General features: G+C 42.1%; 1 protein-coding gene across 1 annotated transcript in view; it reads left to right on the top strand.

Annotated features, from left to right (window-relative positions):
- The window catches only part of OCA2 (OCA2 melanosomal transmembrane protein), a 158,917-nt gene that overhangs the window by 50,906 nt on the left and 89,825 nt on the right, over positions 1 to 18,186 (top strand). Inside the window, exons 9-12 of the mRNA XM_035115521.3 lie at positions 349 to 502; positions 14,591 to 14,662; positions 16,260 to 16,325; positions 17,343 to 17,399. Coding sequence (XP_034971412.1) covers positions 349 to 502; positions 14,591 to 14,662; positions 16,260 to 16,325; positions 17,343 to 17,399 — 349 coding nt within the window. The remainder of the gene's footprint in view (positions 1 to 348; positions 503 to 14,590; positions 14,663 to 16,259; positions 16,326 to 17,342; positions 17,400 to 18,186) is intronic.

Here is an 18,186-nt window from a genome sequence, read left to right as displayed (position 1 = left end):
TAATAGTGAATGCTTCAGGCAACAGAAAAAGAAAAGAAATCTGTCTTCATGAGTGATGCTTAAAGTGTTTGTATGTGTTTGCATTTTCTATATGACTTCTATCCCACATTTGTGGCTTTCAGAAGTTTTGTGTTCTGGACTATGAGGTGTTTGCATCATTTGTGAAAGTGAACTAAATCAAATCCTTAATATTTTATGATCTCAATTTAAGTCATGATGTTGCCCATAATAGCTTCGAGAAAGCTATCTGAAAGTGTAAAAAAATAAAATAATGATAATGCTTTCTAGCATTGCCACTTCGTTCTGTCAAACAGTGTTTTTTTTAATTTAAAAAAAATCTTTCAACAGTAAAGAAACATCCATAAGTATTCAAGCTTTTCTCCAGGAATTGGAAATCGTTCCTCTTTCCATGACTCATCAATATCTTCATGCAAATGTAGAGACTCAAGTCACAATTGCTTCAGTCATTTTAGCAGGTGTTTATGTGCTCATCATATTTGAGGTAAGAAGATTTTTTTTAATATAAAAAAACTCCAAATAGTCGAGATGAGAAATAGGAATAGAATTGTTTTGAATAGTTAATGTATTTCAGAAATACCAAGCAGAAAAGTCGCCTGTCAGTTCATTGCTACTAAGCACATCTACTGCGTTATATTGGGCTCAGCCAATTTTCATCATAGCACCAATTCAATTCCAGTAACCATTCAGTTTTTAAATCCGCCATTTCTATGGGATTTGAAACTTGAATGTAATATCAGATCTCAATTCCATGACAAATTATACTCAACTTAAAAAGCGTTGATTGAGTCCTGGCATAATCCCACACATCTTTGACAGGAACACAGTGACTAAATGAGAATTTGCTTAAACACCTCTGCCTGCTTATAGTCACACTGGAATCTGTTTTGGTTTTTAGCGCTGTGGTCTAAACCACAGAGCCTAGGGCTTACTGATCAGAAGGTCGGCGGTTCAAATCTCCGCGGTGGGATGAGCTCCCATTGATTGGTCCTGCTCCTGCCAACCTAGCAGTTCGAACACACATCAAAGTGCAAATAGATAAATAGGTACCGCTCTGGCAGGAAGGTAAACAGTGTTTCCGTGAGCTGCTCTGGTTTGCCAGAAGCAGCTTAGTCATGCTGGCCACATCACCTGGAAGCTGTACACCAGCTCCCTTGGCCAGTAAAGCAAGATGCGTGCTGCAACCCCAGAGTCGTTCGCAACTGGACCTAACGGTCAGGGGTCCCTTTACCTTTTATGGACCAGAAGGGTGTCAAAGTTGTATTGCAAGTCCATGATGAGGGCAAACGAAGATACCTGCGTCAAGAAACCATGTTGCTTGTGCCTTGCCTCTCTGCTCATAGCATGTCATAATCTACTTGATGTAGGGAGCAATGGCTCTCCTCTGGTACCTGCATGAGGCTTGAAGCTGAGGTATCCAGAGCACAGTTTGCTATTTTTGAGCATTTCTGCATCAAGGCAGGACAAATGGATCAGGGATAGCCAACATGGTGACCTCCAGAAATTGTGGGACTACAAATCCCATCAGCCCAACCAGCATGACCAATGCACAGATACTATTTAGATACTGCTATAACATAAAGAGAAGAATATGGAAGCAGTTCACAGCAGTAATACATAAAGCATGCCATAAAAACCATACAAAAAAGAGGTAAAACCAGACACCATTTAACCATTGTGGAATTGTAGTCCCATAACTCAGTTAGCTCAGAGTGTGGTGCTGATAACGCCAAGGCCATGGGTTTGGTTCCCATACGGGCCACCTGCGTATTCCTCCATTGTAGGGGTTTGAACCAGATGACCCCCTGGAGTCTCTTCCAATGCCATAATTCGATGGTATGAAGGGCACCATGTTGGCCAGCCCTGCAGTACAGCATAAGAGGGAGGATACTGCAAGGTTTGACTAGGCTTTTAGGAAGCTGTGTGAAGATGAACTACCCATCAGTATCTGGGAAACAACTGTGGGAGTAGGCTTGTTTCTTGTCTTGCTTGTGGGCTTCCCCTGGGACTGGGCAACCTCTGGCTCTCCAGATGTTGTTGGAATACAACTCCCATCATCATTGTCCAAGGCTGATGGGAAGTGGAGCCCAACAACATCTGGAGGGGTGCAGGTTCCCTATCCCTTTGAATATCTGCTGTGGAGTATAGGAGGCTGCATCTGGCAAGGGCTGCCCTTTTGTTTCATTACCACAGTAAGGGCAGGTCTTCTGCTAAATGCACCTACGGGCCGAAATGAAATACAGTGGTACCTCTACTTATGAATTTAATGCGTTCCGAACGCACGTTCGTAAGTCGAAAAAAAATGTGTAAGTCGAATCCCATAGGAATGCATTGGGAGAAAAAAAATTGCAAGTCAAAGCAACCCTATCTAAAAATTTGTAAGTAGAAAAAAATCCTATCTAAACCACATCCAAGATGGAGGACGGAGCTCCGTTCGTAAGTAGAAACATTCGTAAGCAGAGGCACCACTGTAAATGGGTAGCTGGCCAGAATCTGCCAAAATGCCCCCCTGAAGAGTAGTGAAGCAGGGCCTAGTTTCTTCTTTGGTTTCAAAATCAAAATCCCCTCCTTCAACTCTGTACCAAGGAATTCTCCTTTTTGGCTGAAGAGACTTTGGAATATACAGAATCTGGTCCCTGAACTCTGAGAGGTATTTTGATTACAGGGGTAGCAGGGGAAGGGAATGTTAAATTAGTTGGTGCTAAAATAAAAAAAATTCCTTCAGTAGCACCTTAAAGACCAACTAAGTTTTTATTTTGGTATAGTTGGTGCTGTTTCACTTATACCTACCTACCTACCTACCTACCTACCTACCTACCTACCTACCTACCTACCTAGTGCCCCTCTAAGTTCTACATCCCCCCCCACCCCGGTTGTGTTATTATTTGTCTGGGCACCTCACAGCTTTTTTCAGCAGCCCATCCTCCTGACTCTATAAGTAGATGCAAGATTTTTCTGCTCTATAATTAGGATGGTAGCCCTGACTCAGGCTGAAAATTCAGAATGCATTTAACCACTGGGTGGCGCTGCTTGCTGTTCTTAAATCTTGGATGCTGCTTTCAGATCTCACTGTAAGCTTTAGCCAGGCTTTCTCACACAGAGGCTGTTGTTTTCTGGCAACAATCAGCGAGGTGCCATTTCTTTGTGCAGGGAAGCTGAAAACCAACTTTCAAGAGTGTCCCATTTTTATATCCTCTCCTGCCTTATGAAATATTGAGAAGGGCCACGTTTCGATATGAGCCGTGCTCATATCAAAACGTGACCTGTCTTGCATCATATTTGTGTTTTCTTGTTCTGATGGAGGCAGCTGTGGAATATTAAGCTGGGTTAATTGAATGCTACTGTACTGCTTGCAGCCTGCCCAAGGCTGCCTAGGGGAAAGGGAGCTGCAAAGTCTTAAAAACGTAACAAAGTGCAGGAATACTCTTCGGCACATGCATGTGCATATGTATGCATGTTTGTGCAGTATTCCCATGCATCCAAACTTTCAGTACTTGTTTATTTGGCAGCATACATTTTCTCTGGGGTAGAAGAATAAACGGTAGTAAAATGAATAGCTGCAGAGGAAATGAGATGATAAAAGACTTGGCAATAAAGCTAAAAGGTACATAGGCAAACCGGCTGAACTGAAGAAAGGCAGTACATTAAAAAACAGAGAGCAGGCATTTCACGTAAAACTGAATTTCACGTAAAACCTATAAGAGCAAACAACACTGCATCTGTTGTAGCTCAGTAGAACACACAGCATTCCAAAGGAACTACTAAAATTGTGTGTCTTGATGATACAAGATTAATTAAATACAGATGTTTAGCTTTTTGAAATCTTGCTGTTCTTATTTGGTTTTTTTTGGCCGAAGATGCATACTTGGTATGCAGCCGTGCTTGATGTATTTTTTTTTTAAGGGGGGAGTGAGGTTGGGGATGTTTTAATAATAATAATAATAATAATAATAATAATAATAATAATAATAATAATATATTTATACCCCGCCCGTCTGGCTGGGTTCCCCCAGCCACTCTGGGCGGCTTCCAACAAAACACTAAAATACAGAAATCCATCAAACATTAAAAGCTTCCCTAAACAGGGCTGCCTTGAGATGCCTTCTAAAGGTCTGGTAATTGTTGTTCTCTTTGACCTCTAGTGGGAGGGCATTCCACAGGGTGGGTGCCACTACCGAGAAGGCCCTCTGCCTGGTTCCCTGTAACTTGGCTTCTCATAGCGAGGGAACTGCCAGAAGGCTCTCGGAGCTGGACCTCAGTGTCCGGGCAGAACAATGGGGAGTGGAGACGCTCCTTCAGGTATACTGGACCGAGGCCGTTTAGGGCTTTAAAGGTCAACACTAACACTTTGAATTGTGCTTGGAAACGTACTGGGAGCCAATGTAGGTCTTTCAGGACCGGTGTTTTAAAATGTTAGGCCCTCTGTTTTCATTTATTAGGAAGCAGTTTTATTTTGCAATTTCCTTGAATACCCTTCCTTGTAGCTTGGATCTTGGCCAGCTTGTATTTTTCTGTCCACTCTTGCTTACAAGTGCAACCAGCTGAGTTTTGACCCAGAAGTGTTTCAGTAGCTTAGGCTACCCCATAGCAGAAAAAAACCCACACAAAACAAAACAAACAAAACTGAGATGCCAGTTCAGCTTTATATACTGGCCTGCTTGTCACAAACAACTGTGCTTTTATTGAAGTGGCTCTGACAGAACAAAGGTTCACCCCACCACCAAATATGGTAGACCTGAACAACTTGTTTTACCAACCCAACTGCAGCCCACCAGCCAAGGATTTTGGCTCACCAGATGATTGGCAATTCAGGGAAGGGCTGCAGTTCAGTGGTAGGGCAGCTGCTTTTCATGCAGAAGGTCCCAAGTTCAACCCTTGACATTTCCAGGTAGGACTGGGAATGCTCCTTGCCTGAAACCCAGGAGAGTCACTGTCAGTGCAGAAGGTATTGATTTGGGTGGACCTGGTCCAATTGACTCAGTAGAAAGCACATTCCTCTTCTTCCTCCCCCCCCCAACCTTAGGCCTTTCATCAACTGCCACATGTAGGTAGTGGATTGCCTGTTGTACAAACCTGAAATATAGTGACTGGCAGTGCTTTTTTCTGCATACCCCTAAACATTTTGTGAATCTAAGTTTGGCCTCATTGAGGGGCAGTATTTCAATATGAGTAGGAAAATTAGAGTACCCCTAAACATTTTTTTGTAGAACGAAAGCACTGGTGATTGGTAGAATGAGGATTGAGAGCCTAGTTAGATGGAGCTGCAGCAATAGCCTCCCAGCAGAAGTGTTGCTGAGTTTGGGACTGTGTGAGCACACCAGCAGAGCCAATCTGGCACTTGTTCGGGGGCACTTATTCAACCCCCCCAACCCTTGCTCCTCCTGGTAAGTGACAGCAGTGCAGCTGCTAGAGTCTGCTGCCCCACTGGATGAGCTTCTCTTGGTGATCAGTCAAACTTTGGAGTAAATCCCATGTACCAAGTCTCTCCAGCAGAACTGTTGTTGATCACAAGCAGGGCTGCCTATCTGATTTTTTCAGCTGGATGTTGCTCAAATGTTCACCAATGAAAGTCTCCTTTAACAGGTTTTGTTTGTGCTCCTCTTGCAAGCAAATGAAACTTTGGGTTCTGAATGTCTGAGAATAGCTCTGAATAAGTCTGAAAATGAGTTTTTTCTCAAGATATATTTGGTTAGTGAGACTTGCTTCTCTTCCCCCCCTAAAGGTTCGCCTTCTTTGCCCAAAGCAATCTGAAGCTGCAATATTGACTATATCACAAAGTAGTGTTCTTTTTATGTGGAATTTGGTGGGTTGAGCCTGCTTTATGGAGATGAGTTGAACATAATTGTCAGTTCCTCTGTTGAATTAGCGCTTTTAGAATCTGTTGTAAATGAAGTAAAGCGCCCTTATGGATATGGAAGGCTTCTGAATTCTTGAAATTAGCATTTTTCACTGGTAACGTTAAACCTGGTAACGTTTTAGCTCTGAGATTGTTTCCCCTTCACATGGTTCACCAACCCTATGGGTGGCATCTACAGCACTTTCTCAAAATTCAAAATGTGCCCACTGGTCCAAAAGGGTTCTCAACCCCTGGGATATAATATGGCAGTCCATTGAACAGTGCAATGACGTGATGAAGATTCTCTGGAAGAATTTTTACCAAGTTGCTTTAGATTGTTGCAGAATGTAATCAAAATAGGTTCAGTTTGTTTTTTTTTAATGTTTTTTATTTATTTCAGTCATTAAAAAACATACATATATTTACATACAAGTTAAGACAAAAGAAAAAAAAAGACACCAAAGATACAATATATCATTTGTTTTACATCTCAGCAATCAAAAAATAAGGAGATTCGGAAAAGGAAAAAGAAAAAAGGAAGAGGAAAGAATAAGAAAAAAAAAGAGCAAAGAAAAGTTTACAAAAATTACAAACAATACATAAAATACCAACAACTTCCAATCATCTCTCTGTAGCTAGTACTATTCGTTTTCATCATCCGCAAAATAATTTTTTGTTGTTGTCTATCTCTTGACCCTTCACCTTGGTTCGGTTTTGTCTGCTTTGAGTGTTATTTACTTAATTGTTTTTATATACTCATCAAAAATCCTCCATTCCTCTTTTATTTTTTGTCTTGTTTGCCCTCTAATTCTCCCTGTGGTTCTGGCTAGCTGTGAATATTCTTTCATTAGTATTTGCCAATCTGTTATACTAGGGATGTTTCTACTTTTCCAATTCCTAGCGATCAGCATCCTCGCGGCTACAATACCATACATTAATAGACACCTGAAAAATTAGCAAAAATGTATAAAAATAAATCACCTACATGTTGGAGATGTGAGAAAGAAATAGGAACTCAAATGCACATGTGGTGGAAGTGTGCAGAGATAAGGACATACTGGGAGAAGATCTATGAAGAGTTAAAGAGAATGTTAAAATGTAAAATTACGAAAAAACCAGAAATGTTCCTATTAAATATAATACCGGAGGATATAGGAGATGTAAATAGAAAATAGGTTCAGTTTGTGGTCTCTATGTGCCACCTGGTAAACTGGTCATTCACATTATTTGACTGTTGTTGTTGTTGTTGTGGACAGTATCTTCCAACCTTCAAATGTCAGAGTGAACAGGAATGATTTTTTATTCCTCCTGAAAGTCAATAATGGTGGAGACGGATATATCAACAGGGAGAGCATTCTACAAATGGGGAACTGCCACTGAAAAGGCCCTGCCATGGGTCAAGGCCAACCAGAGATCTGTAGGATCCATAAATTATTGCTGCTATTTTAAGCATGGCTGTTAGGAAGCAGGAACTCAGCTGCCTTAGTCAAAAAACAGTGTTTTGAATGTGTTAAAAACATGCAACACCAGCTGGCGCTGTAGAGCAGAAAACGTTTTTATGCGATTTTACATGGCGTTTCCGCCCGTTTTGCTCTGACAATTTAATTTCTAGAGAGTTTTTCCCCTGTGTATAGATCCACCCCAAGTCACACTGAATTCATTCGCCACATTATCATTGCTCACAAGTCTACTTTCCTTCAGTGGTATTTCCAAGCAACATTCAAAGGATACAGTAGTTCCATAGGCTGGTCAGGATGTTTCTGCTTTGTATATAGCTATAAGAACTTCGTGTTTTGGGGGCACAAATCGACATTACTTTTTGTTCCATTAAACTTCTTTTTAGCACATACAGTGCACTCGGAATGTGACAAACCTATGCCTTTCCTGCATTTTTCTTCAGGCAGTGGTTTGACTGATATTGAGTGTGAGTAACTTGGTATGAATTCTGAGCAGGGATTTAAATTCTCTAGATGGAATACATCTATGGTTCTTTGTTTGAGAATTGCTCAAGTGTTGCTTATTTTTGTCCCTCCCCCCCCAATCAATTGAATGCATGCTTACTTGTTAGTCAGTCCCAATGGGCTCAATGGGGCTTACTCCCAAGAAAATATGTTTTCTGTGAATTCTGTTACAAAGATAAATTCCATCAGAGCTTCAGTCATTAGATTTCCTGAATAAATTAAGTTGTTGAATAAACCTTGCGGGATCAGCTGCTTTTTTCTTTATGGTGAAAGAGCATTGAACAAACAACATAAAATTTATAGAATGTAAGCTGACATTGTTGGTTTAGATATTTCCATCCTGTTTCCTTAGTCCTCTCTATAATTTTTTCCCAGGTTTCTAAAAAAATCATTACACACCTACCAGAGACCAGTTCTGCTTTGACCTTTTGCAGGCTCATTCTCACAGAAAGGGCTTGCATGCGAGTGTCTTTGTGAGAGGGATAATTTTATTTTTCTTAATATACAGCAGTGGTTCTCAAACTTTTTTCCTCTGAGCCACATAAAAATTTGCTTGCGCCACACTGAATTTTTTTATTGATAAGAAATACATTGGAAAAGGAAAAGAAACAACTCCTTAGCAGTGCTTGTTTATATTACAGAACACAACTACTTTATAATAAGATCGTGGGGACATCCATAATATGGGTCATGGGACACAGCCACAACACAAGAAAATATATTGTCTGGGCAACTGAATAATATTCACTGTACTTTGCAGTACAGCACAGGAAGTTAGGGAAACACACTATTATCTAAATTGTCTTTTACAGTGCTAGAACATATGGAAATCCACCCCCCTTTGTTTTCTGTGGCTGCAATATTTGTAAAAAGTTACAGAAGAAGTAAACAAAATATGTTTCTGAGTGAGCTCAAGGGGTTCCCATCATTTGCTCAAAATTCAGCCCAAAGGGTCAACTTGCTAACACTTAAACACAGCCCTGTAGGTATACCGCAGTGATCTTTAGTCAATATAAATACCGCATAGATGTTATTACTGCCCATACAATTGGTTTTTGTGTGTGTGGGGGATCTCAATTTTTTGTTTGAAAAGGGCTCTGTATTTACCGGTCTATGAGTACATGAAACGCTTGTCAGAGCAAAACAGCACAATCTTCTCAGGTTTTGTTTCTATGACTACTTTCTCAAGAGTATCTCTTTTGTGTTTGGGGTCATCCACTTAGGTTGTTGGTTTTATTTATTTCCTGGGTACTTTTATATACCATGCTCCACTGCCTGTAATAGAGAAACAAAATGAATAAAACATAGTATGTTATTTATTCATACTCTACCAAAAGAAGCCTAAAATGATGTTCATTAGAAAATGTTCTCTATGAGTAGGGTTGCCATATTCCCCAAAGTGAAAATCCGGACAAAGTAGTTGAGCTTTTATTTTTGGGGGACATCTCATAAAAAAAAAGAAGTTTTGGGGCTTTTGGGGGATTTCTTAAGCATTTTTTAAAAAATCACCCTACTTGCCATACATCCGGGTTTTCCGCCTAGACGATATTTTCCAGCTTGATTCCTGGATGTGTCTGGGAAAACCTGGATGTATGGCAGCCCTATCTATATCTGCCTGAGGCAAAGGACAACAAGGCAACTAGGCTAGCAGTTGACTTTTCGATTGGACAGAGTGGTCCACCATTACTGAGGAAACCTGTCTAGCTTAGTGGGTCTGGTGGTACACACAGTTCCTTTCTGCTAACATCCTGGTGTTGTTCCCTGCCCCCTAGTACTTGCTACCTGAAGCTGTTGCACTGCTAAACAAACAGTAGGGCTGGCCCTGTTAATTTGCTCATTAATCAAATGGATATAGGGTAGAACAGGCATCCCCAAACTTCGGCCCTCCAGATGTTTTGGACTACAATTCCCATCTTCCCCGATCACTGGTCCTGTTAGCTAGGGATCATGGGAGTTGTAGGCCAAAACATCTGGAGGGCCACAGTTTGGGGATGCCTGGGGTAGAATATTGAAACAGAGTAAACAGGAGAACTTTCCTTAAATACAGTACTAATTGTCAAAAATCCATTGAACCTTTTGCATTACTTTCTCTTTAGTAATGGCAAATGCAATCATAAATGAAGGGGAAATGTTCTTTTTTAAACCGCCTTCTGGATTATCTCTTCTATCTCAGAGTTGTTGTTGTTGTTTAGTCGTTTAGTCGTGTCCGACTCTTCGTGACCCCATGGACCATAGCACGCCAGGCACTCCTGTCTTTCACTGCCTCCCGCAGTTTGGTCAGACTCATGTTGGTAGCTTCGAGAACACTTTCCAACCATCTCGTCCTCTGTCGTCCCCTTCTCCTTGTGCCCCCCATCTTTCCCAACATCAGGGTCTTTTCCAGGGAGTCTTCTCATGAGGTGGCCAAAGTATTGGAGCCTCAGTTTCAGGATCTGTCCTTACAGTGAGCACTCAGGGCCAGGCTGGGTGTTGTGGGGAAGCAGGGCGCCGGGCCGGCAGGCGGGTGCAGCGCGGCGGAGCCGTGCTGCGCGCTGGGCCCGGCCACCTGCCACGGCAATAAACAGGACGGGGCAGGGGCGGCGGAGCGATCTCTGCACCATGGCGCCCGGGCGCCCGACATGCTTTCAATGCCTCAATCTTTCCCAGCATCAGGGGCTTTTCCAGGGAGTCTTCTCTTCTCATGAGGTGGCCAAAATATTGGAGCCTCAGCTTCAGGATCTCTTCTTCCAGTGAGCACTCGGGGCTGATTTTCTTCAGAATTGATAGGTTTGATCTTCTTACAGTCCATGGGACTCTCAAGAGTCTCCTCCAGCACCATAATTCAAAAGCATCAATTCTTCAGCGATCAGCCTTCTTTATGGTCCAGCTCTCACTTCCATACATCACTACTGGGAAAACCATAGCTTTAACTATACGGACCTTTGTCGGCAAGGTGATGTCTCTGCTTTTTAAGATGCTGTCTAGGTTTGTCATTGCTTTTCTCCCAAGAAGCAGGCGTCTTTTAATTTCGTGACTGCTGTCACCATCTGCAGTGATCATGGAACCCAAGAAAGTAAAATCTCTCACTGCCTCCATTTCTTCCCCTTCTATTTGCCAGGAGGTGATGGGACCAGTTCCCATGATCTTAGTTTTTTTTAATGTTGAGCTTCAGACCATATTTTGCGCTCTCCTCTTTCACCCTCATTAAAAGGTTCTTTAATTCCTCCTCACTTTCTTCCATCAAGGTTGTGTCATATCTCAGAGTACTGGTGCTTATTTAGTTAAAATGGAACAATCCATGTTCAAGTACACTACAGTAGTACCTCGGTTTACAAACAGTCCCGTTTACGAACGCCTCCATTTACGAACACCTCGGACCTGGAAGTGTTTACATCCAGGTTCCGCGGCGTCGGATGCACAGACGTGATCTGCACAGCGTTGCGTGTGTGTGCAGAAGCGCTCTATCGGCGCGTCACACACACGCAGAAGCATGCCTTCGGGTAGCGAATGCCTTCGTTTATGAATGCCTCCGTGGAACGCATCGTGTTCGTTAACTGAGGTTCCACTGTATACGCCACAGTGTGTAACATTTTTTCGGTTTTGTTGCCATCAGCAACTGTTTTGACCCCTTCTGGTGTCCTCTGCCAGATGGCACAGTATAGCATACTTCTTCAACATAGTGAGTGCAGACTTAAAGCATAACTTCAGAAATCAGCAATCAACTTCCTTATAGTTCTTAGTCTTTGAATAAAAAACTGAGTGGACTATCAAAATCATATATTTTCTGGATTTGGGCTGGGAAGGCATTCATTGTTTTAAATTATGAGACTATTCTTGGTTTGGTTCTTAAACAGCCCTTCCCCTCCTGAAACTCCCCAGTGCCACAGCCTTAGCACTATGAATTTTAGAATGAAACATCCCCAACAATGTATGGAATTGTCTAACAACATCCACTCAATCTCTTTCTCCAAAGGAGTAGAAATCTAATTCTAGATTTCTGAATTTCTGCTTCAGTCTGTCCTATTTTTTAGAAACTATGTAATCCCACACTGTTTGGCACAAGTCACCAGAAAAGAATAAATTAACTGTTGATAACAAAACACTGCAAAACTTTACGTAGAGTGGACAAAACAACAGCAGCACAGTAGCTTTCAGATATCCGAAGTCTTACCTTACTGCAAGTGATTTATGGCATGTTAAATGTCCTTTTCAAATTCGTGTTCTGTTCCTCAAAAGGCCTTGTGAGAAGACGTTTCTTCATGTCAGGGAATTTCGCTTGAGGAGAGGTCTAAAAGTACATCTTTGCAGTATTTATTTATTTATTTATTTATTTATTTTTACAAAGAACTAGCTGTTGACTGTTACCACCGACAGTCCAAACACCAGTGGATTCTGAAATAGCAAAGGAAATGCTGTGGATGACGTAGGATGTTTGACACCGTATCTTGATCATTATGTTGGTAAAGGTAAAGGGACCCCTGAACATTAGGTCCAGTCGTGGACGACTCTGGGGTTGCGGCGCTCATATTGCTTTACTGGCTGAGGGAGCTGGTATGCAGTTTCCGGGTCATGTGGCCAGCATGACAAAGCCACTTCTGGCGAACCAGAGCAGGGCACGGAAATGCTGTTTACCTTCCCGCCGGAGCGGTACCTATTTATCTACTTGCACTTTGATGTGCTTTCGAACTGCTTGGTGGGAAGGAGCTGGGACCGAGCAACAGGAGCTCACCCCGTCGCGGGGAATTGAACCTCCGACCTTCTGATCGGTAAGCCCTAGGCTCAGTGGTTTAACCCACAGCACCACCCGTGTCCCGGATAGTTATGTTACTGCTATACTAAGTCAAACCCTTAGTATGCGGGGCAGTGCTGTGCTGCAGCTGCCATCTCACAGAGGAGGCTGAGCGGACTTATACACAGTACCAAACTTGATGAACCAAGGGTTTGACTTAGATCATTATGTTACTGCCATACTAAGTCAAACCCTCGGTCCATTGAGTTTGGTATTGTCTACCGTATAAGTCCGCTCAGCCTCCTCTGTGAGATAGCAGTTGCAGCACAGCACTGCCCTGCTGCCATTGCCGTGGTCCTTGGGCCAGTTCTCAATGGCCGGTGGGAGATGTCCCAACATCTCCCTCCAGACATTAGAATTTGGCCTGCCTGCAAACTGGGCCATTTGCAGGAGGGCCGTGAGGCAGGTTTTGAATGGGTAGAGCTGACTGGGACTCCTGCTAGAGCCTTCACTCAAGCACATTCCATGGGCTTAAATAAGAACCACCTCCTGGACGACAGCACCACAGTCATCTTTGGATCTCCCAGCCACCCTCCTTTGCTATATGGCTCACACCACTTACTATTGACAGTGTTGCCTTTGGTATGACCTTGCTATGCAACTTTCGTTCGCTGTGTTTGGGGCCAGGGAGAAATTTATTCCCCACACTAACTTGAGTTTACAGGGTTCATGAGGCCATGGAGGGAGCTTGTGGTGCACAACAGACTGGTGCTCTCCATGCATATTCAAGTGCAAAGAGCCATGGCCATTGTGTGTATTGGTGTTTGGGGGGCAGAGATAACCCCTACAATGTGTTTTGTACCCATGCTTGTATGTGTAATGAGTTTAGAGAGTCTCTGTTGAGTTCAGCTGCTGTGCATTCTGTGATGGGTCTCTGTCTAGGATTACAATGGAATACTGCTGAAATCTGAATTCAGATAAAAGGGGCAACAGAAGCTAAATCTTTTATCAAGTTTTCACCCTATTGTGACAGAAACAAAAAAAGAGTCACAGGGGTTGCTTTATTCCTTTCCGTTCAGCCAAAGACATTCTAATGAAATTAGCAGTGAATGAGCTTTTGTGGAATGATGCTTTCATCAGAAAATAAACCTGAGTAATATTTTAAGTATTGCTAACTCGTTTGAAGGTGATTCAGTGATAACAGTAAATTCTTTCAATTATATTAAACCTTTTGCAATTGCATTTCATTTAATGAAATTACCCATTTGATGGCTAAAGAAGAAGAAGATTGTTTTGTAGAACCAATCTTGTGGACATCCTTAATCAAGTTGGCATGGAGGCCTTAAACATTTATTGAGATATTCCATCTTGCCACTTCCCTCTTAAATACGGTATTTGCAAACAGGCAGCAAAGTAATGAAAACTGCATGAAATGCTTTATCTTTGTTTCCACAGGGGGAACATCTATGTAAAAGTGATCCAATTGTTGCAATTACAACACTCCAGCCACTAGAATGTGGTTGTGAGAGAGGAAATGTGGCTTGCAAAGTGTCTCCCCCCCAATTCAAGGTTTCGTCAAAAATAGGGGGATTTGACATTCTTCCAATGTGGGTACAAAACGTGCATCTCCTTGTAGATCTAAGGATGAAACCCTGAAGTGAAGCATGACACAAGTAAATTATGCTTCCTCTCTCACAACTTCCTTTGAACTCAATTAGCTACTAGTTAGCAAATTAAATTGGAAACATGAACCCTAAGCTACCAAATAGGTGATTCAGGACCCTCAGGATGGGGCTGCATGTTGAAGTGGTTGTGGGCCAAGCATTAAAATGGGTGTGGCCAAAGTGTAAAAGCAGGCAGTAAAACCTTTCCAGGTGGATATAGCTTATGGACTGTGGGCCAGTCACTTCTGATGTTGACGTGCCAGTATTTGCCTTGAAGACATCTCTAAGCAGCATGTTCAAAGGACCAAGAAGGGAAGATGTGACTAGATCTTTACATCATATGGAATAAGACTTAAAAGGACAACAACTGGACTAATAGGGTTGGTCCCTCCTGTTGTTGCAGATTGTTCACAGGACATTAGCGGCGATGCTGGGCTCCCTGGCTGCCTTAGCTGCCCTTGCTGTGATCGGTGATGTAAGTAGCAAAATCTCATATGTTTCTTTTACAAACTCCCGATTCCTAAATCCACTTGCCATGATCAGCAGCCATCTTTGGAGGGGAGAAAACATTTCAGTGAAAGTGCCTGTAGTCAGCCACACTATTTAGCGTAGGCACAAAACGGCTTGTGTTGTGTGTTTGCATGTGTGAATCAGGACAGGGACCCTGATAGTTCTTTGCAGGCGTAAGAACCACACACACACACACACACACACACAGAGTTATATAGTTATTAAGTCTGCCATATATATATATGATTGCCTCATATAGATGGCACACTTAAGAAGGCTTCCTGAAGTCAATCTTCATTTGATGTACTATGCATGATGATGGGACATAGGAGGAAAGCATCTCTGAGATGTGCTGGCCACAAGCTGTTAAGATCTTGATAGCCATGTGATAATGAGATGAATTCATTGTCAGGAGCTGGAGTCAGGCATAGGTCAGCAGCCTAAGGCTTCATCATCTTGTCTCACATTGCTCCACCCTCTTCATTTCTCTGTGTGTTCTGTGAGACCAGCGTCAGGGGGGGGGGGGAAGAGGAGGAGAGGGAGATGGTCGCAGCAGGACAGGGAGACCCCTAGGATTCTTCAGCAGCCTGCCTCACCTCTGTCTCCTGGACCTCCTCCTCTCCTGCCTCTGAGTCTGGACTGCTCTCCACCACAGCCCCTTCCTGCTCACTAAACCCCGTCGCCTCTTCAGTTTCTTACACCTCCTCCTCCTAGTCTTCTCCCTCTTCTCCCTCTGACCCTTCACTGCTGTCCCACCACCAATCCCCTGGCTCTGAGCCTTCTTCCCCATGGGGTTCCCCAGCTGGTGCCACCCACTATTTCTCTGCATCCACCATGTCATTCATGGTGGATGAGACTATCAATGCTCTTAATAGCTCTATAATACTTCCAGGCAGCATGCCTCAGAATTCCTGTTACTGGGTAATAAAAGTGGAAGCCCACAACCTTCTGTCTGGTCACTGTAGGAAAGAGGATGCTGGACAAGAAAAGCCTTTGGTCTGATCCAGCAGGAGTGCTCTTATGTTCTTAACAATACCCTTTTTGTTGTGATTTTCTTCTTCCTCTTCATGATCTGTTCAGTTCTTTAAATTATTATAAACATTCTTAGCACAGCGGAAAAATCCTTGCCAAATCAACATTGTTTTAAAGAAAAAAAAACTATTCAGTTTTGTATCTCGGTTCTTAAACTTGAAAATTGTTTCTCCCTGAACTCATTTTGAACTGTCCACAGAAAGAACCTGCATGATATTATCCTGTCAGCAAAACAGCAAATAAAGGAGCCCAGTATTTCAGTTTTCATTTATGTCTATAAAGGTGCAGTAAGGTGTAGAAAAACAAAAATAATAAGACAACCGAACATGCTTAATGTAGGCACCTTGTAAATGAGCCCTTCAAGTTGTCTGCTTTTTACAGTGCCAACGGAGAAATTCTTGCAAAAAGACTAACTAATTTCCGTCAAAGTGCATTTTAATAGGTTTTTTAAAAAGAGTTTGCATTTGCAGAGCTAATCACTAGGTAGGAGATCTAAGGGATTAAATGATAATTGCACTCTCTAATTGCAGAAGCCAAGCCTGGTCAAAGTAGTGGCATGGATTGATTATGAAACTCTGGCGCTTTTGTTCGGAATGGTAATTAAAAACTTCTATATATACACCTTGTGCCTTAAATGTTCTGGAATTATATTATATCGAACTTAATTGTTGCTAAATGTTAAAAAATATGCTACATTTGAGAGCAGCTACATTCATATTAGTTCCCTTTGAAGCTTTTCCGGTGTAGGAATTTGGAAATCTAATGCCTCTTAATGTGACTGGAAGCTTCTGGGCAAATTTAGGGTTGGCAGATTTTGAAATCATTTTGTGCAAAATGGTGTAGCCTCCATTGGCTTTTGCAGTAGGAGAAATAATTTCACAATGCAGGGAAGCATGCATTCCAACAGATATGACTCCCAGTTTTTGCTTTGTTAGTACTGACCAGGGCTTTTTTTCAGCCACAACTCACCAAAACTGAGTTCCGGCACTTTTTTGGTGCATTCCAGCACCTCTCATGCCGGCACATCAGCACGTCGCTGGGGGCTGTGCAACAGAAGCTGTGGGTGGCATGGTACTCTGTGTTGCATGACGGAGGCTGCAAGTGGTATTGCAGAGGGCAGCGTAAGGGTCCCCCCTTTTTAAAAAAGCTCAACAACTTCTAGCACCTCTTTTTCTAGCCCTGGTACTGACTATCAAGTGACAAGCAATAAATAGATCCTTAAAAACTGGGAAGCAGTTTGCACTGAACCTCCGATCATTTTTGATCTAGTAAAGATTAAGTTTGGGGGCCCCTCCAGATTTTTTTATTATATATATATTGTGCATCCATGATTACTTGTGCACTTGCAAAATATTTGGACTGGATATACTGCTTCATTTCCGACGAGTGCATGTCCTGTAATTTCCTGGTTACATTCTGTAGCTTTTTATACCACAAACACCGCAATTTATTTATTTATTGTTGCACTGTAGTTCCAGATTTCAAGTAATGTAGTGACACTGGGGAAGCATATCGGGACAACTACTAAAGGGGTGGGTGCATTAAACCATTCTTTATTGATAAAAACTAACTGTATGAATAGTAAATTATTTTCTTTTTTTTAACCTCCATAGATGCTTTTAGTTGCCATCTTTTCTGAAACTGGATTTTTTGATTATTGTGCAGTAAAGGTAGGTCTGTTCCTCCCTTCTTTATAGTGGAAAGCATTTATATACTATTTAGCATGAGAATTTAATAATACTTTGGCACCTGTGCTATACAGAACAAAAAAAAAAGCATGCTTGAGTCCATTTGACTGTCTCTCTTCCCCTCTCAGGTCAATTACTTATTTCTAGCCTATTTGTGCTTTGATCATTACTGGCAGACCTTGCAAAAAAAAAAAAAAGCAGCAACATTCATCCTGTAATTTTCTAAAGGTTTTAGCAGATGGATGACACTTTTGGCAAAATTATCTTAGAAGTGATGGGGAAGGGCTGTAGGCACAGTGCTCAACTTAGACTCTCTTAAACCCTGTTTAAATTAATGGTACTTAAATGCCATTAGTATCAATAAGGCAAAGAGGAACACTTCTCACATTAAGTAGTGGCAAATGAGAACGCCTGCTGTAGCATGTACTATCAGTTTCAGTGCGTGTGCATTGCTATAATACTGTATAAAATGGATTCCTTGGGAGGAAGAGCGGAATATGTTTTTGATTTCAAAGAAATGACAATAAAACACACCTTTGCAGCATTTTACATGTACTCATAAATTTTAATGTTAGGCACAATTCGCTTTGGCCTCATTATATCTTAGGGGAATGTATGATAACACTGGCTTTTGTCTTCTGAAATACTTACATTCACTTTGCCCAGTTACCACAGCTTAATAAACACCGTACCTCTTGGTATGAGGTGATGCTGAACAACAGCTCCACATCGAGTTGCTTAGCAAGAACTGTGATGTTGTCCACTGTGC

Source organism: Zootoca vivipara, chromosome 4, assembly GCF_965207765.1.
Source record: "Zootoca vivipara chromosome 4, rZooViv2.hap1.1, whole genome shotgun sequence".
Taxonomy (NCBI): Eukaryota; Metazoa; Chordata; class Lepidosauria; order Squamata; family Lacertidae; genus Zootoca; species Zootoca vivipara.
This window is presented reverse-complemented; position numbering and strand designations above follow the sequence as displayed.